The sequence below is a fragment of the Melanaphis sacchari genome, unplaced genomic scaffold, assembly GCF_002803265.2.
Source record: "Melanaphis sacchari strain LSU unplaced genomic scaffold, SCAv2.0 Contig1_pilon_pilon, whole genome shotgun sequence".
Taxonomy (NCBI): domain Eukaryota; kingdom Metazoa; phylum Arthropoda; class Insecta; order Hemiptera; family Aphididae; genus Melanaphis; species Melanaphis sacchari.
The window spans coordinates 2,652,388-2,677,930 of record NW_020270976.1 but is presented as its reverse complement, the minus strand read 5'-3'; the positions used below and the strand labels follow the sequence as shown (position 1 = coordinate 2,677,930).

Below are 25,543 nucleotides of genomic sequence, written 5' to 3'. Positions count from 1 at the left end.
TAAAAAAATTTTAATTTTTCCAATTTTTTTTTTGTTTTGTTTTTTTTCAGGTTATTTTAAAAACGATTAGAAATTTTTAACTTTGACCTTTAAGTACAATTTAAGTGCAATTCTCTATCAGAAAATATCCTCAAAATTGAGAATTGAAGCATTTTTTAAGTAATAACATTGTAAACATTATTCCGAGGCTGAATATTTTTTTGATAATTATATAAAAATTTAATTTTTAATTTTTAACGAGAAGTTTGAACGCCATAGTCTAAACACCTAACCTTAACTTAACACTGAGGATAGATAATTAGATTTTGACTATTTTGAGACTTTTGAGTTGTGACCAAGAATGTCGTATCACAGGACGTCTACAGCATGACTGAAATTTATTTATTCTGTTCTTGACCGCGGTTGTAGATAGTACCAATAGTATTATACTTTTATTTTATCATAATATTATCTATCCATAACTGTGATAGTGGGCACAGTGCACAATACTGTATTCCTTTTTAAGGTTATTTTAAAGATCATACTAAATACTTATCGTAGCGGTAGCGATTTGTGAAAATTTTTGCCGACTGTGTTTTTTTCTAGTTGTCTAATTGACTAATTGTATTTGAAAGTTGTTTTATCTGTTAATTTGAAAGCTTATATTAAACTTGAACATGTCTGTCTTAATACAGTGCTCAAAGCACATACGCACTGCATACAGTCTAAGCCGTCATAGGATTAGTAACACACTAATATCAAATACGAATTCTCATATTTCTCGTAAGAAATTTCCAGAAACTAATCATGCAAGTATTTCATATTGTAATACCAATATACTTCCAAATCGGTAAGTTTTCACCACTTCTACTCTAGAAATGATGTTCTTTAATATGTTATTTTATTTTGTGTACTTAGGTCATTTTTTTCATCAGCTATTCATCAAAGCTCCTCGGCTAACAAAATCGATGATTATATAAAAAATCTTGATTTTAATTTAAGACGAGTGGGTCGTATATCGAAAAAAGAAATTGAAGAGATTTTAAATGAAATTATGATTTCTAGTGGGTTTTTTTAGGATTCTTGACCTTAAGAACTCTTTCACTTATATATATATTTTTTTCATAGAAACTGCTACTCCATCACAGTCATTAATGGTACTTCGATGTTGTGGTAGTTTGGTGCCTGATGAAACACCTGAAAATCGAACCATTCTTGTTCAAAAAATATGGCAAACTATAAATGAAATTGGTATGCAATTATTTATTCATTATAATTAAGTATAAGTTTTATATTAATTTTGTATTTTGTTTGTAGGTGTCCCTTTGGACATAAGCCATTACAATACATTGCTGAAAGTATATTTGGAAAATAATTATGCATTCTCTCCAACTGAATTTTTAGAAAATTTAGAAAAAAAAGGAATTACACCTAATCGTGTAACTTTTCAACACTTAATAACGGGCTACTGTCAAAATGGTGATATTACTGGTGCTAGTCGTATATTAGAATATATGCGTGATAAAGAGCTACCAATAAACAAAATAGTTTTCAATGCCTTAGTTATGGGTCATTCACAAAATAGGTATTTTATTGTGCATACTATATTATAAGATAATTTATTTTTTAAACTTTTTTCCTTTTTAAAATATTTATGTTTTGCTTACAATTAACATTAATAAGCAATTATTGTTCTCAATAATAATTTATAACTAATCATTGTTTTAGTGATATGGAAAGTGCCGAAGGTGTTTTAAATGTTATGAAAGAATCAAATCTAGAACCCACATCAGATACATATACATTATTAGCTTCAGGGTATGCAAAAATTGGTGATATCGCTAAAGTAGTCAATGTTTTAGACACTTGTGGTAATAAAGAAATCTATTTAAGTGATAAAGAATATCTTGATATTGTATATTCATTGGCTATTAATGGTCATGGTGATAAAATTGATCAAGTATGTGTACTTAAATATTTTTATTTAATTTTTGAAAGTACTTGAAATATGTATAAAATATTTTGTTATTAACTATAGGTAATGACTAGAATTTCAAAGGCATCTGGATATAATCAAGATGCTATTAACTGTATTTATAAATTAGTGACTATGGGTCAAGAAGAAATTGCATTTAAAATATTTGATACAATGACAAAACCACTAAAGGCTGATGGAACTTCCCCACCAATTGGTCGTTTCTTGATTGGACATCTTACAAAAGTTAATAGTGTAAGAACAGTTTTAATATTTTGAACATATGTTAATTTCTTTTAATTTTATTCATATTAATATTATTTAGATTCTAAACTTTATAGTGATAAGTAGTGATTCATATATTTTTTGGTTTATTTATAATTACAGAAAAAGTAATAATCATAAGTGAATTATCCGAGAAATCAAAAACTTGTTAAATTGTTGGGCAAACCTAGTGTATTGACTAATTTATAATAATTTACATATTTTTACTAGACAAATTTCAAAGATTTATTTTATACATTTTACTACTGAATATATATATTTTTAATTTAGATTAAATAATGGGAACTATTTTTATAATATCAGTATAGATTTACTAATAGCTGTAGCAAATCTGTTCCCTACAAAAACCCGTGTAAATGTGAAAAGTGTCCTTTTTTGTTTATTCTGTGGTTTTATATTCAAGTTCTTTTTTTTTTAGTCTTTGGATAATGTTGTTGGGTTCTGCAAGAAGTTAGTATCTGAAGGGACAAATCCTAAAGCATTCGAAGTTGCAACTGAAATGGCATTGAAAAATGGATCAATTGATATAGCATTAGGCATGTTCAAGTACATGAAAGAAAATAACCAACCTATTAGACAACATTATTTTTGGCCAATTTTTGTTGCTAAAAATAAACAAAATGATCTACAAGGTAATTACTGTTTTGTTATATATTAATTTTAGTGAAATATCTTAAAAGCATCATTTAAATTGTTTTTATCAATTTTTTTTATTGTAGGATTAAAGGATGTGCTGAGTATTATGATAAATGAGTATGAATTAAACCCTAATATTGATACCCTTCGGTTCTATATTTTACCAGCAATGTTTAAAAATAATATGGATGGTATGAAAATTATTAATGAATTACAAATGTTAGGTATACCAACAGGCACTACTACACATTCAGTAGTTTTGTATTTACTGTCTGAAAAAAAGATTCGCCTAGCAGCAGACATTGGTTTGTAATTTTTATAGAGATAATTATAAAATAATAATCATATTAATTTTTATACATTTATTTTTATTTATAAATAGCTGCTTGTAGTCGTGCATTCTATGTCCCTTCTTTAATTCGTCGTCCATTAGTTAATGCATTTTTGGCTGGTTTTGATGTAACATCATTCATTGTATTACTCCAACAAATATGCAATGGATTTTCGCGGTATTCTCTTGTTACTTCCCCTGAATTGTCAAAACAAGATAAATTTGATAAAAACTCTATTCATACAGAAGAACAAATAATTGAAATGCGAGAATTCATCAGTCAAGTTCTAATTGATATTGTTCGAAACACAAAACAGACTTCAGGAGTTGTGGAAATTATTCATGAATTATTAGAAGTAAATTTTATATAATATTTGATTAATAAGTATTGAAATGTAACTATAAACAATTTAATTTTTTTTAAATAATGCTAGAACATGTATGGTAAAGGCTTAGGAATCAATGCTTATGCATCAGAACAAGTACAAAATCATCTACAAGGAAAATTAACTTTTGAAATAATAAGTTTACTAGAAAATTTAACAGATTCTAATTTAGTAATTAAAGCAGAATTGAGTGTCAAGCCAGGTGGTTATACATTATCCAATACAGTGAGTATTAATAATTTATAATTTTTTTTATTAATTAAAATTTCTTTTTATAAATATGGTTTAATATTTTCATATTGAAAAAAAATATACTTATTATTGTAGGATGAAAGTACATTGGAAAAAATTGTTAATAAAGCAGACGTCTCTGGAGAATCTAAAAATGGAACTAAAAGACAATTGTTAAATTTGTATTGTAAAAATAACAATTTAGAAAAAGCCTCTGCATTTAAAGATGTAAATATTCAATATATAATTAAAAAATATTTGTATTTATATTATATTTTAGTCATTTGTTTTAATTTTTAATTTATTTTATATATAGAAATTATCAGCTGAAGGATTTAATATTCCACCTGGGTCAATGGTTTTACTTCTTGATGTGTTTTTAAACCACAATAAACTGACTGAAGCAAAACAAATTTTTAATGAATTAAAAACTAATAATCCTGAATTTACTTTGGATAAATTTAAGGTGATTAAAATGACTGAGGTTATAGCTAAAACTGACAGTGTTGAAGGTAAGTCTTTATTTGTTTGTGATTTATATTAAAAGTTTTTCATTTTGATTTTGTTAATAAATGAAAAAATCATTGATTTTTTTTTCTTTTTATTTAGATGCTATAGATTTTCTGTCTTCGTTTAAAAAAATTGATGATAATACCGAGTTTACATCATTTCAACATGCCAATGTTTGTTGGAAACTATTAAATACTATAGCTGAAACTGGCAATGTAGAAAATCTTCAAAAAATGTTTGATTTAATTATCAATAATAACTATATTACTGTATCAAATATACTTTTAGGACCATTAATTAAAGTTCATATTGTCAAGTAATACATTATATAATATTTATTTATATATGATTTATATTTAAAAAATTGTATTCTGTATGTGTTTAGCAATAATATTAAAGGAGCTTTGGAGAAATTTGAATGGTGTTGTAAAACATATAGATGTACTCCATGGAAAAATGAATTAGCTTCAAAATTTATTCAAGCAGAAGATGCTATTTCTTTGCAAGTGTTAACTGATTTGAGTACTACTGTACATGGTGAAGTAAATTCGTTGTATGATCTTATGTTTGCGTTTATTGAATGTGGCCGTGTCAAACAAGCTCGTAAAATTTTAGAGGTAGGTAAAAAGTTAATTTTCTATTTTTCTTATTAATGATTATAATTTAAGTTAAATATTATTTATAAAACCTAGTCTTTTATAAAATCATTACCAAATAGTTGTAATTAATTATCTCTTTAAAGTGTTAAAATATAAAAAAAAATTACATTTGGTCTTGTTAAAACTCTTATGCACATTTTAAATATTTTACCATCATTGGTTTATAAAAATATAAAATTTAATGTTTTAATTCTGAAATTATAACATTTTATCTATAAAAATTCACCTAAAATATTTTATTTAGGTTAAAAATAAAATTTTAATAATTGAAAACATTATGCTTACAAAAAATCTTCAATAAACATGACTATTGAATTATGTTATTTAGACCCCAGGGTTACGAACAAGACAAGATCGTATTAATTCTGCTTGTGCCAAATATGGATCTGATAATGCCGAAGAATCTCTCATTCGTTTGCTGGAGGTTACAAAAAACATTGGTCAATTTGACAGAACTAATATATTTAATGAACTTCTACATATATACAGTTAAGTTGTTTCATTATGATATATTGTGGTTAATAATAATAAGTTTTGTTTAATGTTTGTTTTAGGTAAAAATAATAAAGTCGAAGAAGCAATGACTCTTTGGACTCAAATGCAAGAAGAAGATTGCCAACCATCAGAAAATTTCATGTGGACTTTAAGTGAACTTTTAAAGAAAAATAACCTTGAAGTTCCTTTCACTGTTAAGAAACCCAAAGAAAAAGGTTTAGTTGTTCCTAGTGATATTAACAAAAGTTTATCTACTGAACTTGAGTTATGTATTAAAAATAATAACATCACTCAAGCTCTTGTGCTGCGCAAAACTTTATATTCTAAAGGACATAGTATTAACTCGTCAAGTGAATCTAAAATTGTTGAGCTGTTAACACGTGAAAAAAAATTAAAAGAAGCATTTGCAATTGCTAAAGAGATGTTAGAAAATAGTAGGCCAATAACAAAAAGTATATTAGCTTTTTTGGTAAAAAACCTTTCAGAAGCTGGCCACATAGGAAGTTTAGAATATCTAAATGCAAAAGTTACTAAGGTAAAATTAACTCGTCTAATATGTACTTAAAACTAATCACAATAAATAATTTTCACTAATATATAATATATATATTAATATACTAATATAGTATTGAGTTAAAAACATTATGATTAATGTATATTTATGTTTAAAGTACATTTTTTTATTTTTTTTATTGAGTTATTTAGATTCTATTGTACCTAATCAATGTATACTAATAAATTGATTTTTATTTTTTAGGTTATGAGCAACAAATTGAATTTGAATAGCAAAATATTTAATGCGTATCAATCAAATGGTAATATTAATGATCTAATAGCTCGTTTAGAAACTGATGTTGATGAAAATATAAAAGATCCAATCAAATTATCTGAACTTATAAAGAATGTTCCTGGTGGTAATTTAGTGAGCATCTTAAATAAAGACTCCTCTGTTATACCAATAAGTTAGTATAATTTATTAAAAACTAATAATTACAATTTATTTGTATAGTTTACTGATAAATGTTAATACATTAAAATAATTATCATACTATGACTTTATTTTTTTAATTAAAGTGATTTGATTGTGTTTTTTAGTTGAAAGATTACATACTAAAGTCTCACCACATGGTTATAAAATCTTTGCAAATAGTTTGTGGTCTCATTTTATGTTGAATAAAAAATTTGATGAAGCTTTTAAAATTGCCAAAGAATTGGAAAATGAAAAGTTTATTCAGTATCGACAGTTATTATCAGATATTCGTTCAAATAATAATATTGAGTTGGGCTATAAGCTCTTAGAAGTATTACCAAAATTTAAGGAAACCAATCAGAATGCAAATCTTGGAATAGTTTATAGTGCTATTATAGACTCTTATGGTTAGTTGAGAAAAATAAAAGTATTTAAATTTCATTATTTAGCTTATTATTAAATGTTTTGATTTAGTTAATCAAGGTAACGTCATTGAAGCTAGCAACGTATTAGACAAGGCTTTAGAGAAAATTACTCTTGAAGACATTAATAAATCAGCTATATTAAGAATTAAAAATAATCTAGAGTCCAAGGGAGAAATATTTAAATACAATATAGATAATTTAGAAAAAAAGGTAAATGAAATATTAATTTAGAAAAATATAAATGCTGTTTAATAAATGTAGTCTGTAAGTTTTAGAGTGTAATTACTAATCTACTTATTTCCTTATTATTTTGTCAAATATATTTCATAGTATTCATATTTAATTATATTATTCCTATACCACTTAAATATTGCTTAATAATAATAATAAATTATACATAACATTATATCCCTAATATTACTGTTTGTCAATATCTTAGGTTTTAATTTAATGTGAAAATACTCAATACTAAAAATGTCATTGCATGTTTCTATTTTTATTTATAGACAAACTTCAAGAATTCAAATATTCATAGTGAAGATTCCAGTGATTCATCTGACGATGAAAAAGTAGCAAAAGTCTAAACAAATTATTTTTTAAGTTTATAAAGTAGTATATTCCTTCAATATTGTGTTATTGTATGTTTTTTTTTTTATGTAAATATATTTTAAATAATAAAAAGTCCTAAAATAGGTTATTTTTTTATTTTAACTTGAATAAAATATAAAATTATCACATTTAAATAAATTATATAATCAATTATAAAACATATTAAATGAATTGAGCAATGATTTAAATAATTTTTATCGCCAAATCAACTTGAGTTTTACTCTAGGCTTTCAACAGCCATTAGTGCAGTAAAATTTTCCCATTATTCAGGAATGGCTTTAAATGTATAAGAGTCAGGTTAATGTTATATTCTTAGATATTTCAATAGCTTTTGATTCAGTAAATCATTTCATTCTAGTTAATATCCTCAAATAATTAGGTATAGGCAGTGGTGTATTGGTAAATAAATGTATGGGTATACGCACTTAAAAGTAGTTGAATAGATATACCTTAAAAAATTTTCTCGCTTCACTCAAAATATCTTAACGTTTATAATAAGCATTATAATAGTATTTAATAAACTTTATATTTTATTACAAACGTCGTACACATGTATCAACGTATAAAAAATTAAAAATTTACAACTATAGCACATTTTTGAAATTAAATTTAGTAACTTATTTTTGTTTACTTTATCAAACAAATATTTGTACATTGTACGATTGTGAATTTTTTTTATATTAAACCAAAATTGCGATTTTAGTGATGAACAGGATGTAAGCGGGTAGATTTGGTTTGAATGTGAGTAGTATTCTGACAGTATAAAATTCAGTGGAATATCCCCTATGGACGCATACATTTTAAACTTCTATAATATTGATGTTAATATTTAATATTTACACTAAACAGTGTACAGGCTTCTCAGCAGTTTCCGAATTCCGATCTTCATATGGGGTCGAGGCTATTTTTGGACAGTGTAGTATAGTGTACCTACATAATAAAATAATATTTTTATATTATTATTATTATTTATTTTATACTGTGATCTTAATTATGACTGATGATGTAGTAGAAGCTTGCGCATACCCATATCTAATGTATGCATTTTTAATTGGCGTAGGTATACCCATAATAGACGAATTTTCCTTGAGGTATACACAAAAATCCGAAAATAGGGATCTGGGTATACGTCGTACACATGTACGACGTATTCAACTATACAATGTACAATGTATTTACTTGTATTACTTGTATAGTCGTACGTACAATATATATTTTGTACTGTATGTAAATTGATGAGTGATATAAGGATAAAAAATATGTAAATATACATATTTTAGGTTTATAATTTACATTTTAATATTATATAGGTATTTATTAGTGTAGTTCTAATGCGCTATTTAACATATATATTTATCCAACATTACAGTATTGTATATATTAATATATTATACATTTTTTTATGATTTTTTTTTTTTTATTTTTAAACCAAAAAATACAACACGATTTTGGGATAGCTTATGAAAAAAAAAAAAAAAAAAATTATAATCAATTGTTATAAAATAACAAACAATATTTTTAACCAATATTGTATTATCGATACAGACGTTTCGGTATAATCGGCCCGCAGGAACACAATTATTATTATTATATTTCGTTAATCAATTCTGATATTTTATGTACCTAATGTTTTTTTTTACTCGACAAAAATTATATATATATATATATATTGTTTTGTATTTCAGTTGTTTATGTCTTTTGTAGTCCCACAAATTTACATCGCTTTTCATAATAATAATAATAATATACGTATATATAATATTATATTGTTAAAAAATTACACGAATGACTTTAATTTTCACTTCGAAATGGACAAAAAGTAATGTAAAACGGAACATTGGCTTTAATATGTTTGCGTTCGAACGTTGGGTTCTTTTTAATTTTTGTAATATATGATGTATGTTTATATGTATGCCATTCATGCAGAATAATCTATATACCTATATTATGGTATATAGTATATTATAATGGCAACATTTTTAAAGCGATGAAAACGTTATTTTAGCTGCTCATTGTTTTACTGTCCCGTTTGGCGAAGATCTATAGAGGTACTGATTATAGTGGGCATTAGGTATATTAAAATATAATAATATTATATATATATATAGGTATACAGAGAAAAAAATCATTAAGAAATTTGGAATACGTTAGGTATTCTTTTGAAATAGACAGGCACCGATAATGTCATTATCGGTGAACAGTATATCTATATCCGTCCTATCCCTCTAAAATATAACATTATTCTCTACCAATATTAAAATAAGAGGAAATGCGAGCACAGTATAATATAATAATAATATTTTAATGACAGACAAAATCTCGGGCCTTGCGATCGAAACGTATCTTTTATTCCCGCTCTACGCGCTCTTATTATTTTATATAGTATAGACTTACTCATTTATTTCGTTTTTAATATATAATATTAATTAAGTACCTAATAATATTTTTCGAATATAATACAATATTTTACATAAATAAGTAACAATAACAAGATAAACAGTACATTTCTTTACGAATATAATTTAATAGGTATATTTTGTTTGACTAAAATATGTTGTGTTATTGTTATCGTTGTTTTCACTTTTTTTACTTATTATTATTCGAAATGATGGTAAATTATAATTTAGAGAATAAATATAAACGAGATTGACAAGAAACATGCGTCTATTAAAAATGTCCATGTAACGTTTTTCCGGGATATAACATAGAGTCGTGTTATCGTAATATCGTTTTGACTAGGATTGATGTATGATGAGGTGTTTTTTGTAAAGAATGAAATTTTTGTTCTGACGATTCATTAATAAACGCATTTCTCCGGTCTTACCGAGGATAACAATTTCATTACAATTAAATAACGAAGACTATTTTATAATAACGTGTTAAATCTATCCGATTAAACAAAACGTAATGATAATAATAAAATAAATAATAATAATGGTGGTAAAATAGTATTTACACAGAGAACTTAATATAATTTAATATATATTATAATATATATATATTTATTAATAATAATAATAATAATAATAATACGATGGTATTATTTTCTGAACTAGATATAGGTCGGTAGGTGTATTAAAACTAAATAATGTTTACATGAAGCGAATAACAGTGGCTTAGTATAGAACAACACCCCCCAGGGGGTTAACGAAGATAATATTGTAATTTATATATAATATAATATAATATATTTATTAATGTAATATTATTTTTAATTTTTATCATAAATAGGTATATAATTTCCGCCAGGACAAGAAGAGAAGAAAAAATAAAACGATAAAAAGACGAGAGTACCTACCTATGTATAATAATATATTACCTTTCAGGGCGATGATATATAGGCAACATATTATATATATATATATTATTATTAACGGCAATATTACTACCTATATTATGTAATTATAATAATAACGCAGAGAAGACATCGGTGTATATTATATTACGATGTGTTTTGTAATATTATAGTCATGTCATTAGTTTTTGTTTTTGGAGGAAGGGGAGGGGTAGGGGCCGGTTGATAATTTGTTGTTTAGGGGATGTATAACGGCTGATGTCGTGAGTATGTGAAATTTTCGACTCTGTATTTTTAATACCTACACGGTTACTTGTTGTTTTTAGATAAGCGTTTTTAAATTTTTCGGAAATCTCGGGGAGGGACACGCGACGTCTATATAGCTCCCCCTGGCTGTGCCACTGAAATACGTTGTCGCGTACAACAATGATATCTCTGTGGTCGGCGCCTGAACGACAAACGCGACGATCGTAAATCATAATATTATCAAGACGTGCGTACCACGGTAGACCGGACGCATGGATTAAAATAGGTACACACATGTAGGTATGTGTATACAATAGGTATCTTAGTTCACGCTCGGACGTATAATGTACGTAAAACAATAGTCACACATAAATTATACATTTTATTAATAGTATTGAATAATTGTCTACGGCTGTCGCGGTTGTCGGTCAAGTGTTTTGTTCGGTACCTATTACAATGCGTTACGAACGGATGAATAGTTTTTCGGGACAAGGGACGAAGGGGAAGACGTCGGACGGCGAGTGTTACGGGTTGACGACAACTGTAATGGCTGTTAGATGATAATAGTAATAATACGATGATGATGAAAAACGCTGTATAGTCCGCGCGAAAACAAGGAACGGCAATGTCGGACGTGTACAACCGCCACGCGCCGGACGAGGAAGTAAGCACGCATAATATTATATTTCGTAATGACAATATCAATAATATAATAATAATAATAATAAACAGGTGTTTCGTAACATTATAACAACGATACGCCCGCGAAAACACGACGATGCACGACATCACGCGTTTCCTCGTTCGGGCATGCAATCGTATTCGGGCATGATCTACCTATTTCGATATTGTTTTGTACCTACGGTGTTACCTATATATTTATTATTTATATAATATCATCAGGTGTGCTGTGGGTGTCCGTTTGTGTTTCGGATTCCGGATGTCGCGTGTTGTTTTGAGGTGTTTTATTTTCTGTCATGACATCGTATTACAATATCCGCTGTTGGTGGGATGGGGATGGGGAGGGGGGGAAGGAGGCGAGCGTGGTCAAGCGACGACGGGTGACCGTCGGCGATGTCCTGCCGTCCGGTCGGTTCTTGCATGTGTGTAAACGTTCTCTTAGTTTTTCGCGTCGTCGTCCGGATCCTTCAGCGTGTGCCACTGCGCGATCGGACGTCTCGGCGACGCCAGCATGTCGGACCAGTGCCGCAATTCGGTGCCGGTGGCGTTGTAGCCTAACACCACTTTGCCGATGGGCTCAGACGTACCGATGCGATCGTAGTCGACCACCGTCACTACCAGATTGACTTTCTGCAAGCATTCGAACACCACGGTTATAATACATATTTTATTATTTTTTTTTTTTCATTAAAAATATCATGTTTACAGAGCTAGCACTTAAACCACGCATCGGTATGCTTTTTTTTTCCATTTGGTGTTCCTTTAAAAAGAATTGTTCAGCACCCCGGAAATGTTAATTATAATACGAGTACCCGTTACTAATGTTTACGGATCGTCTCATTTTGATATAGTATAAAAGTTGTAATTTTCATTTTGCATATTTTTAGTACAATGAAAATCATTCCATATTTTTACCACTAACATGAAAAATGTAGTTTTTAAGTATGCGTTTAAATGAAAATAGTGTAAATGACTAGATTCGTCATTATTTAAATTTCATAAAATCGGTAATTTTTCTCGTGCTGAACGAAAAAATGGACTTATGTGAAAGTACTTAAGGTTAATAAAAACCGATTTAGTCTACATACATTTGACTTAACTCGGTATATTTTAATACTAAAAGATGCTTCCCGTTCACTCGATTTATAAGTAGTTAGTCACTAATAGAACAATTATTGATAAATCCTTTAAATATTTTATTATATTTATAATGCATGTTATATGCCGGATTGCACGAGTAATCACTAAAAATATTATAATGCATCAGTAGTGAGCTATAATAGTGGCCCCTTAAACATGATGTAATGGTCCATTAAATTTTATTGGACCATTAAATTAATCAATTTTTCATGCAACCCGACAATAACATGATAAATTATTCTAACAAAATTAAACGCATATTTTACTATTTTATGTTGCATATAAATAAATTCTAGCCGTAATTATTAAATGAGATATATTAGAATAAAGGCCTAATAGACAAGTATAGGTAGTATAACTTATAAGCGGTATAAAAACGACTCTTGCCGAAGAGTGAGTATATCATATTTTAATTATTGGTTGCATCTAAAAACGGCACACTTTTAATTTTGACTCGATGAGACGGTCGACAGACAATAACCACATTCTTTAATGAATTTATCGGTTCATTGTATTAGGTACGGAAAAATACCATACATTTTTAGTGTTTTCATCTGAAGGGTAGTTATCATAATAGCTTAGTACAATAATCTCAGTATTACTTAACTTTAAATTATTCACTTAGTGTAGAAGCTATAGACATTTCTATTAATAAAATGAAATCTTATGTTGATATGTATTAAAAAAAAAAAAACGAATTTTAAGTATAAAAAGTATTTAACTCATTAAGATATGAAGCAATTTTAACTGAAAATACATATATTAACTAACGTAAAATGGAAAATAATCGTGTTCAATAACGAATACTTAGACTAGGGATGACCAAATAATTTAGACTATTTTTATGAGCTTTTTTATTTAGGTTTTAGGTTTATCTGCAATCACTATTTTAGATAATATTAATGTCAAAAGCGTTTAAGCATAAATCGAGTTTATTTGATAAGTTAAAAAGGACATTTTTATATTTTAAATTGCAAGTTGTAATGACAGATGTGTCTAATAAATTGATATAAATAAGTATACGTTTAAGTTAATGAGGGTGTTTACACAACTGGTTCTCTCTCTTTCCGACTCACGCGTCACGTAGGAAATTAGTGTTGAGCTGAACCAATCTTTTATTTTTAGCTTTAATTTTAAAATGGATTGTTGCATTATGAAAATTATTGTAAAGAGCGTTATAAGCTCTGTGTTCACATGGAATTTTTTACGATATTTCAATTTTATACAGTATAAAATAATCATTTTTAAACTACAGTATTTTACATATGCATTCATGTATAAAAATTGAAATACCTAAAAAAACAAAGGTATAATTATAGGCAATGTTTTTAAATTTAAGTTAAACAATAGATTAATTCACTCTAAAAAATTCAACAACACCTCAACAGCTGTATACCGAATTAGTTTTGCTAAACGCATATTCTTGTGTTGTGCGTGTACCTAAGAGATATGAAACAAATAGTGCGCTGACATCTTGACGTTTTTTGTGCGCGATAGGTGATAGCTTATCATATTACTTTAAAAATTGAATTTGATACAAATTGAATATAAATGAAATACACACGACTTTAATATTTCATCCAATTCCCGACTTGTTACCACGAATTGATAATGTTTTCCATAGAAATATTCTAGCTGTAATAAATGGAATATGATCGAATAATTTTTTAAACATCAACAAGTAATTATAACGTATTGATTTTATACAGTTTTCGTGGATCGGTGTGATAGGAACAATAATTTTGACTTTAAATCTTGAGAGTTAGTTTGAGAGCTAAAGGTAGTGTAACACTGTAATCAAATAGCTTTTGCATACTGTATGTCAGGTACAAGTACTTAGGTACCCATAAAATGGCACACACACGAAATGCAATATAATATAGTCACGTAAAAGAGAAACGAGAAAACTTTTAAAGATGTGTATTATGTGTATAACCAAATATTTTTGTTATACAATTTTACTATATATTTAATTAAAATCATAAAAGTTGGCTTACAAATAATATAAAACGCATCAAAGCATTGTGTCCGTGACAAGGATAGTGAAACAGTTCGTTGCATATATTAAGTATATTATATTTATAATTTATACAAAATTATTGTTTTGAATGTAAACACTAATTTACTCGGAAAGCTTAAGGTTTTGAATTTTTTTTTTTTAGATAGTTTGAAGTCATTACAAAATAAAATTTTGCTGTTGAAATGATATCTATTTTTTATTTTTTACACTGAAATATTTTAGATTTCTACATTTTTAAAAGAGCTTAATTATATAATTTTATGCTCTACAGGAATCTTTTTTTCTTTTTTTTTTTAATTTCAATATATTATGTATAAAAATTCAATTATGAACGAGTAATTAATTAGTTACAAATATTTAAAGTTTAGATTAGTGGAGTGGAGTTCTTAGAATGGATATTTTACTAGGGTTATAGAGCTAAAAAGTTTATTTAACTTAACTTACTTTGATAAATATTTGCCTTCTCCACTAAAATTTAAATAATTATAATTTATAAACTTATAAGTTATAATTAATTAATCACTCGTTTGGTATTTTATCTTTATTTATTGAAATTTACAGAAAAATAATATGTTTCAGAATTTGAAGTTAAAAATATTTGTATACTAACATTCAAAAAAGTTAAAAAAAAAAATGTAACAATGTAATTTTTTTTAAATGTGTTTAAGTTTTTTGGTTTTCTAAAAATTATAATATTTTTTAAAATTTTTAAAATTTTCATAAAATTATAAAATTACTATATTTATTAATTTTTTACTTAAAAAACATGATACATACTAGTTTATTTTTATAATTTTATCTAATTTTAATAATTAAAAATATGAAATTAGTATTTTCTTATCCAAGCAGGTCAGAAATTACCGATTTATAAAAATAATTGTACATGTTATGCATTCATAAGGATATATCTAATAATTAAATTTCTATTACACAAATTTTTTAAACTTGGAAATTTCAAACCTGATTGGCTTACTGAAATCCACAAAAAATAATTCTTTGTGGAAATTGGTGTTGATAAAATTAAGCTTATTACAACGCGTGCAATTAAGGTATATATATATATATAAAAAAATACACACGTAGGTATTTATTCTTTCCATCATTTAAGGGATAACCAAAACACTGTATAAATAATATAAAAATTTCTATTTCGATTTTGATTTCATACTTTAAATCAAATATTGGCGAGCTATTTTTTCATATTAAACTACTAGTCATACAAATAATTCATAAATTGTTTGGATAGCGTCACCTTGAACTTTAAAAGTGAATTCAGAAATAATTAAAATGTATGCTTGCATAGCTATAAAATTACGACGGAAACTAAAAAGTCAGTCAACAATCTCACTTTCTGTCCTATGGGTTGTTATGTTATATATTATTTTAATAACTTATTTATTTTTTTTTTTTGGCAAATTTAAAAAAATCAAGTTTTATTATAAAATCGATTTAATCAACGAAGTTTTGACATTTAAAATCAGGGGACAGTTAAAATTACCATTTTTTTTTAAGGTAACTAAGATTTTTAGCTTATTGAATATTAAATTATGTTCTAGAGCTTTAGACTAATAAAATTATCAACGAGATAACAATTTATCTTGTTTAGTTTATATATACAAATATAATATTAATATGCTATTTACACACATTTCATTTTTTCATACAATTTTAAATTGTATAGGTATTATTATTATTTTTTACATTGTATCTTTTATCTACAATGCGAAAATACTATATTATTATAATTTTTGAAAATTAAAATTGTATTTACTTGTATCTGTTCGAATGGCACTTCGAATGTGAACGACTCGTTGTAGTATGGATTGAGGGTACATTTTTTTATACTCGTTTTCTTTTTCTTTAACCTTTTCCCATTTTGCATTAATGCGATCTTCACGTACGGATCTATACAGTAACAATATTTTATTATACATTCATACGCCATATTAATGATCAGTGAAAACTACGTGAGTATAGGAAACTTATCGTATGATACAATTTTAGACGATGATTTTTGTCGTATTATTACCTGAGAGTCCACCAACATCCATTTTCTTTAAGTTTTTAGCTTCCAATATCACCACTGTAAGTTTTCCGGCAGTGGGCACGTAACGCAATGAGAAGCAAATGTCTCCCAGCTTATTGTCCTGGAAAAGGGTAAAACAAATAGTTTTAATGTTAAGGCATGTTTGTAGATATAATTTTTCGAATCGGTACAAAAAAAAATAATCCAATTTTCTAAAAAAAAAAAATATTGATTTTTTACACGGGAACTTGTACTAGGTAATACAGCATGTTCCAAATGATTTGTGCCACTAGATATGAATTTTGAATCTAATGATGTTAAATTATTATTATTGTAGGTCTTAAATAACACTTTGAAATATTCAAATTCTAAGTAACCACTATACCTAAGTGTTTTGACATTCTACGCTATATAAGGTCTAGCACCACTGCTCTATGTAATATAATAATAAAAACAGTAATGTTAGTATAACAACAATAAAATATAATATTTACTATAGGTTAATTTAATACGTATTGTAGGCTACTCCTTATAGAACATAATATTACGTTTATTATACTAGACACCCTATATTGTGCCTGGGTGTTTAGCGACCAGGTTTTGTCAATATGATATAAGGTGTTTCATAATAAAATACTAAGAATGTTTTTCAATTTATTTTCAATTCCGATTAATGATATACGCTGTCGATGTTTGAACATTGGTATATGACGTGATATTCTTAAATTGAAACATCGAAAAAAAATTGTGTTTTTTTTTTACTTTTAAAAAATATTAGTTGCATTTAATTGGATTGTCAAGAAAATTAATTAACTAAAAAGTGAAGCATCTAGGTTTATCTTTTGATTTTTTGCATGGTTTAACTTATATTTTATCGTTAATGAAAACATCGTATTTATACAAAATTAACGTAATACCGTGATATAGTTATTATTATTTATTATTATTATATTCAGCGCCAATAAATACCTACAACACAATTATACATACTATGTAATATATATGCTAATAATATTATTTAATACACTGAACCTAATTAAATCTAAAATAATATCATACCGTTGTTTTTGTACGTAAATGTTACTCAATGTCTATGTACAAAAACATAACCTTTAGATCAACAATAATATATACGTGAAAATTTGCATGTTTCCAGAGAACTACTGTATAAAATAGTTTCGCTCACACTTGACATTGGTATCAAAGGAAATACATTAATATTACAAGTAACACGTTGTGAACAGTTTTTATTATTAATTTTAATATAATATATCGGTCGGTTTTTGATAAAAATGTATCTACCTAATAATATCGAACTATTGTGTATATTTCAACTCTGTTAATGAGTAATTAATGAAATAACTAAATGATCTTTATGCACGCATGATTCATATGCGTTTTGAATAGAATAATAACTGAAATGTAAATTGTTTATTTCGCATTGTGTTGGAACAGAATGTCACTCTTTAATGATATAACGGTATTGACGTAATATTCAATAATAATTTATATTAAATAAAAACATAGCTAATGAAAACTATAATATTCGTCTCGTAGTTAAACATTGCAAAACGGTTGAAACGTGACGTCAACAAAAATTATCAAGTAATAAGAGTTAGAATATTTTGCTGTTATTATTTTATTTATAGATATTAGTAATAATTTAAACCTTTGTATAATTTTTAATTAAGTTATTGACATCAAGTTATGAATATTGTTTTTAAAATACGATCTTAAGATAATTTTTTTATTTTATGTTTTCAATGAAATATTTTGACAAATACTGTAGCAATGTTTACAATTAGTTAGTAAGTCATACATTTTTTTGTGTAAAAACAAGAACCTCATGAATAGCAAAATATTCTTAGAGATGTTCTTTTTTATGAATTTTAAATGCGTGCAAATAACAATAACAAATTTTTAAAAATGTATTAGCATGAAATAATATACTATTATAAGTTATTATGTTAGCTTAATAACCATGGTATATATATATATATATTTAATATGCCATGAATCATGATGTTTCACTTTTAACAAGAAGTGTTAACGGTTTTTTATAGTAGGTATTAGTGTTTATCTGTGCCAAAAAATATTTACAATTATAATTATTATCCAAGTAGATATTTAATTGTTAATTAAAATATGCGGTAAGATACACAATGGTTCGATAGGAATAATTACTAAAGGCGGCGTGTATAGATATGAATTGTATTAAGTTCATTCGCGTGTGGGAAAAGGGGGAGGGTCGTTTAGTTTTAGACCATTGATACCAATTCTGCGTCTGCGACACTTGATCACAACAATAATAAAATTAAATATAACGTCAACGCTAGTCGTTGACGAGGGAAAAATCGTGAAAAAGTCACGTCCATTTTCTTTCAACGAGAAAAACTGTCAAACGCATGAATATCTAAAAATATATTCCTAGAACATCGAAAACAAAGGATTTAAATATAAAACTGTAGTATATATAATATTATATTTATATAAATATAAAAAAAAATAATAATAAATAAAAAATCATAATATTAGCAGAACACCACAAAAACACGAGACACAGCACACATTTTGGTATGACACAGGGCTATATTTCGGCCGAGGAGGCCGTCGTACTTACGTGAGTATATATTTTTTACATTGTTGGTTTTCGTGGTGCACCGTGTTCCAAAAAAATCGGGTCGATTTTTTGTATTCAAACCAAAACAATACAAACAGAAAAAATAACAAAATACAATGCTTGCGAACAACAATAGATAATAATATGAAAAAAATGTAGATGTAAAGAAGAAATAAAATATTGCAACAATATATATAGGTATATATAATGTAAATGTAAGTGTATATATAAATATATATTTACAGGGTGTTTTTTAAACCAAACATCAGAATTGTATGTATAGTTTGTGAAATACCTGTATTTTAGTTTTATTTTACTTGAAACGTTTAACCATATACTATTCTAGTTTTAGTAGATACTCTAAAAAAATTAGAATAATGCATAGTATAGAAAAAAATAATAATAAAAAAAAAATTACAAATATTCTTTGAAACATAGCCGGTTCACTTAAAAAAAAAACCCTGTATACATATACCACACACCATACACAGTCACACATATAATATATCTAATAAATAATAATTTATAATTGTACATATTATACATGTGTGTGTGTGTATGTGTGTGTAATAATATAATAATATATAGAATAGAAAAGTATTGCATGCTTGTTTTATACGAAAATCACTGATCCCAAAATTAACCAATGAATTAATTAAGTAGATAAAAATAAGGATTAAATTCAAATAATAGTTAAATATAAAATAAACATGAGTTAGAGAATAAAACTAATATTATCTATATTATATGAAAATAGCCATGAATTAGTGTTATTTGTTCCTGTCCGCTGTAGATTTGAGAAATTACACATAAGTTTTACCTAATAATTGGCTATAATGATCCGATTGACAGTGGAATAAAATATTATCGTAACAATATTATCATTTGTCTTTTAAAATTTTGTAGTTAGAAATTAGTGTCTTGTTCTGAAATACTCAAAAACGGAGAAATACTTCAAATGATTTCGATGAAGTTTTCTTATCATGAAAAAAATCACAAGTTACTTTTCCGTGTATACAATCAGTACGACAAATAAATAGTAATAATAACAATAATAATAATATTATGTTACTTATGGACAAGAACAATATAATAATATAGGAAAAGCTTATAATTAAAATATAATATAGATTCTTATAAAAACTTCGCCACGATCGCTTTTTATTACTGACCTGTCCTCCTTCTCCTTCGACCGACTGCAGTTCTCTCCATTCTTCAATCGTCTGGGCCAAATCAATCTGACACAAGGGAACTTTTACTTCTCCTATTTGATCGTGCTTGGAGAACCGGTCAAAATCGAAAATGGCAAACACCAAGGTCTTGTTCATCGCATCTGCATAAGGTATTCCCTGTGGGATGACGAAAGGAATACAAATAAAATAAATATATAATAATATGTGCAGCCCAATGATATATGTACGCAATATGTCGATGTCGAACATTGTACGCGCTTATATTATACAGGTAGGTAGGCAGTAGCAAACTTTTGGAGTATCTTTTGTTTACCTATTTGTAGTTAAAAATATAGTGAGAAGGAAATGAAATTCTTCGACCCCTTAATTAATTAACTAATAATATAAATCTATCAATGAGAATATTATAATATAGTAGTCTATGAATTAAGTATACAATTGTATAATTAGTAAAAATATATCAAGTTAGTATTATCGTATAAAAATTAGCAAAACATAAGGTATATTTACCTATAATATAAATAATTCAACAATAAATTAGTAATTACAAAAAACTATTGAAAATTCAGATAAAAAATAATATTAAAAAAAATAAAAAAATAAATTATTGTAATATTCAATAAAATAGAGCTTAAAAAAGAGGGTAGAAACGATGTATAAATTTCTCGACTGTAGCCCTAAAGCACAAAATATGATCCAAACGCAAGCTAGAAGCGTAAAAATAAATATTCCATAAGCATTGAGCGCAAAAAAAATACCTTTTAATCAAACCATAATGGCAAATAAATTTTACAAAAATAAAGTGTATTTTATTAAAATCATATAGTTATTAATATTAAGCTTTTGGTGATTATAAAATAAATTAATAAATTTGAAATTTAAATTACATATTAGAAGTATAATATTATAATGAGTATCTTAATATTAAATTTGAAATTTGAAGCCCACAGTCAAATACCATTTAACTTAAGTTTATACTGTATAATATATTGTATAGTTATCTTAAACGATTATCAACCTTCACTGTAAATCGTTACGATGAAATGCGATACGATAATACTAAATTTCAACTGAACTCGACCACTGTTGATGTATTTTTAAATTATAAAAATAGTATATATTTAATTTAAATATATAATTTAGTTTAATAATAAATAATTTTAAATCAAACTTAAAGTGTAACGATTCTAACGGGTACAATATTTATTTTTGTGATTTTATCCTATACTAAGGTAAAAAAGCGGAAAATGAACTTGCACTTTTGGATTTCACCGTATTTTTCCACCACCAAATGATAGAGACCCTTGTCCTTTCCCTCAATTTAGACTAATTGACTCAACAGATTATGCCTGTACAGGTATTTAATATTAGATTTTGGGTACGTTCATGTCATAAACCCATAACTGATAATTAAGAAAATAATAATAAATTAAAATGCGTACCTTGAACTGGAATGTTTCGTTAAAAACGGGATTCAGCGTTTTTCTGTGCACTTTAGTTTCGAATTTTTTCTTTTTGTCCGGTAATAAGTAAACTTTCACGTACGGATCCGAAGTACCTCCCATGTCCAGGGCAGGTAAGTCTTCCGCTTGGATCACAGTCACGGAAAGAGTATTGCCTTGGAAATCGTATTCCATCTGTCACACGTACATAATTTTTTTACCCATGTCACCCGATTAGAAATGAAGTCAGACATATAGACATATTATTACTGTGTAATTATACCTTGAACTGTAATCTTCCCAATTTTTTCTCGTCCTTCGTACTGTCTCCTTCTTCCGCGATTTCCTCCGCATTATCAGCCAATTCTTCCATGTCTGGTTGTATCTAAAAATAGTAGAAATTGTAACTTCCGATGATATAAAATTCGTTAAAAAAGTTTTCCTATTGTAATATGTACTGAAAGTAGATTTTTTATACATTTATTTAATTAAACTGAAACCGATCATCAGAGTTACGATGTTTAATTTGCTTAGAAATTCTTACTTTTTCTTTGTAAGCCGAACCCAATAGTTGGACAGCTTTTAGATCGACAACTCCTTTTCCTTTTTTGCCATCTTTTGTTCTTCGTTTTCTGAAGAATCTGTGTATGCAAAAGCCCACAAATCCGACGGCTAGTAATACTACCGCTATATACACATAATATCGTATAAGTTTAAATAATTAAATTAATGAAGTTATTGTACAAAATATTTAAGTTTGCTGGTATTAATTTACAGAAAACTGTTGCTGACCTATTATTATAGACCAAGACGCCCATGGCGGCATTTCCGAACTATCCGTTGGAGTCAAAGTGTTTGGCGTGGACGTAATGAACGGTATGCTTGGCGTCCTCAAATCTTTGTCAGATAGTTTAGTTTCTGCAGATAAATACAATTACAGTGAAATCAGTTAAGTATAATATTGTTTTATAGCATATCTGTTTATATATTTTATTCGTTTTGTCTTGTCCAATTTACAGTTAAATAATGCAATATATTATTGTGTCTATTTGACTATTTTACCCTTGCTACGGTGTCATTGTCACGGGCACGTGTGTGCGTGGTGGATGGTTGGGAAGGGGTTGTTAAGGAGACCAAGAATCCACTAATATATATGTATCAAAGCATGCAATAAAAATTTCCGCAAAAGCCGTTCATTTATAAACTGACTCTTCGGTATTAGTGGCCCGTCGCAAAATGGCCAAAATGTAAGACATGTACTTTTGTGACATTTTTTTTTTTAATATTATGTATTATGCGCGTGTATTATACAGGTACCTATAACTGTAAAACGAGTTTAATAATTTAGAAAATAATGTTTAGTCATTTTTACGGATCAATCGTGAACGAATGGAAATATAATAAATGATAATAGAGAAGGTAGTATTCGTGTAAGCGACAGGCGCTTTTTGAAAATATTAATAAATCATTTTTCGGTACATTTCTTAAACGGTGGTCCATTTGAAATTTGATGGGGTCTTAATAAAGTAATATAAATTGTGCGAGATGAAAAATAGCGGCTGAGACATTAGAAGAAATGTTATATCACCATTTATTATTTTATTGAATACCACAGCACAAGTTGCTGTATGGTTTTGTATAGGATGTATCGTGTAGGAAGTGTTCGATGTGTAGGTACTTACTTGAGACGTCTGCGTTTTCTAGCTTGGAACTCATTGTCGTATCGGCGTAACCCGCACCATCTTGGACAGGCGTACCCTGTCTGGCAGACTGGTCGAGTCCTTGGCCCGATGTGCCTCCAGCTGTCTTATTTTCGCTGATCGAAGGTGACGCTGTGCCCGATTTGTCGGCCGAATCGGATCCATCGGTCGACTTGTCAACGGGCGCCATATTTTATCCTGTAACGTAAATATTGTTGTTATGAAAAAAAAAAAAATTAAGAAGAATTTATAAAAATAAGCATTTAACCAGTATCCATGTAATAAAGATTATTCTTATAATATTGTATTACCATATCGAAAAACAAAAAAATATTTTATTATTGTTATTCGTAATAATTGTGATATTACAACGATGACGACAAGGCAGAATCGATATTCGATATAATATACAGTTTTTCAATGATATTATTAAATTCGACCTACATTTCATTCTACTTTGAGTGTCTACCAAAACATCCAACTTAAAATTATTTCAATTATTTTATTCCACAATTTTCGTCTCATAGCTAACGTTCCTTGTTTCATTAATAACCACATGCTACACCAGCACCTCTACAACATTTAAGCATTCATATCCGGTTACTATGAAATTTTTTTACTAAAAATGTTTAAAATCCCACAAAATCTATTACAACATCACCAGGAGGTGGGTAATCCTAATCATTCGTTGTTCCAAGAGAAATTGGTCAAGTGGTCTCTTCTTCACAAAATAAAATAAAATGAAATTTAAACCAAACCCCGAATACTATTTAAAGTAGTATCACAAGAGTTTCTCTTAATTTATACAAGCATGTTTTATATTCATTTCAACAACGAATTTGCTTATTGTATATTCGTAGTATCGTAGTACAAATAGATAGTAAATATTTTTAATTTTTAATAAGTAGATACGAATTTTGTAATGATCAGTTTTTATCATATCTTTTATTTTTGTTAAATAACTTAAAACCTCTCTTTTCCATCCATAATGTTTAAGTTTAATATAATATTTATATATAAAAGTATTGAAGATTATTTTTACTGTCATAAACTGCTTATGGAGGCGAGTTTTCTTGGTAAGTTACTATTCAATTTATTTACATTTAACAATTATTAAAAAATATTTTATTTATTTTATCTATTCTGAAATATTAGTAAAAATTGTTTGAAATATCTAGTCATCAAATAAAAATATTAAATTTAAAAATATTTACATTATTCTAATTAGTCATTGTTATTGTATAAAAATTAATTAAAAATATAATTTGTTAACAGTAATTAAATGAACCAGATCAATAAGATTTTATTTATTAAAGAGATAATTACAATCATCGACATGACAATAAGTTGTTTTGAAAAAAAAAACTATGAAAAAAAAATCAAAAAATTTGCTGCCGAAACCAGGGATCGAACCAGGGACCTTTAGATCTTCAGTCTAACGCTCTCCCAACTGAGCTATTTCGGCTTGATGACAAAAGCTTCGTTTTGAGTCCATTTTAACAACTACATATTACATACTAGACAGTTCAGAATAAAATCGAAATAAGTATTATAGCCTATAGATACTATTATATAGAAAATACATTATTTATTTTTATTGGGACTCCATTTACTTATAACTTGTGTATATGTAGTTCTATTCCTAGGGTAGGTACTTATCTTCCTATTGCTTAATACCTACTTATTCTT

At 27.1% G+C, this 25,543-nt stretch overlaps 2 protein-coding genes and 1 non-coding gene across 5 annotated transcripts in view; 1 reads left to right on the top strand and 2 right to left on the bottom strand.

Annotated features, from left to right (window-relative positions):
* Nucleotides 1-510: 510 nt before the first annotated feature.
* LOC112593142 (leucine-rich PPR motif-containing protein, mitochondrial) lies at nucleotides 511-7,535 on the top strand. The gene is made up of 20 exons (XM_025337458.1): nucleotides 511-829; nucleotides 898-1,043; nucleotides 1,108-1,230; nucleotides 1,297-1,564; nucleotides 1,708-1,939; nucleotides 2,018-2,209; nucleotides 2,658-2,871; nucleotides 2,959-3,180; nucleotides 3,258-3,562; nucleotides 3,641-3,817; nucleotides 3,920-4,051; nucleotides 4,140-4,335; nucleotides 4,433-4,649; nucleotides 4,719-4,950; nucleotides 5,321-5,480; nucleotides 5,547-6,022; nucleotides 6,245-6,449; nucleotides 6,583-6,864; nucleotides 6,932-7,092; nucleotides 7,389-7,535. The coding sequence occupies exons 1-20, from the start codon at nucleotides 657-659 to the stop codon at nucleotides 7,464-7,466; spliced, it is 4,191 nt and encodes a 1,396-aa protein (XP_025193243.1). The 5' UTR covers nucleotides 511-656; the 3' UTR covers nucleotides 7,467-7,535.
* A 3,372-nt stretch (nucleotides 7,536-10,907) lies between these two features.
* LOC112593337 (synaptotagmin 1) overlaps nucleotides 10,908-25,543 on the bottom strand; it is a 37,823-nt gene continuing 23,187 nt past the window's right edge. For 2 of the 3 annotated variants that reach the window (XM_025337722.1, XM_025337723.1), the window contains exons 2-10: nucleotides 23,837-24,052; nucleotides 22,947-23,072; nucleotides 22,699-22,841; nucleotides 22,438-22,539; nucleotides 22,155-22,349; nucleotides 20,692-20,868; nucleotides 16,903-17,020; nucleotides 16,645-16,778; nucleotides 10,908-12,343 (exon numbers count right to left, since the gene is read on the bottom strand). In XM_025337722.1, the coding sequence (XP_025193507.1) occupies nucleotides 12,152-12,343; nucleotides 16,645-16,778; nucleotides 16,903-17,020; nucleotides 20,692-20,868; nucleotides 22,155-22,349; nucleotides 22,438-22,539; nucleotides 22,699-22,841; nucleotides 22,947-23,072; nucleotides 23,837-24,044 (1,395 nt within the window). In that variant the 5' untranslated portion in view covers nucleotides 24,045-24,052 and the 3' untranslated portion in view covers nucleotides 10,908-12,151. The remainder of the gene's footprint in view (nucleotides 12,344-16,644; nucleotides 16,779-16,902; nucleotides 17,021-20,691; nucleotides 20,869-22,154; nucleotides 22,350-22,437; nucleotides 22,540-22,698; nucleotides 22,842-22,946; nucleotides 23,073-23,836; nucleotides 24,053-25,543) is intronic. The other variant, XM_025337724.1, reaches the window with a different exon arrangement.
* Trnaf-gaa lies at nucleotides 25,247-25,319 on the bottom strand. Its single transcript has one exon. It is a non-coding gene; the product is annotated as a tRNA-Phe (tRNA).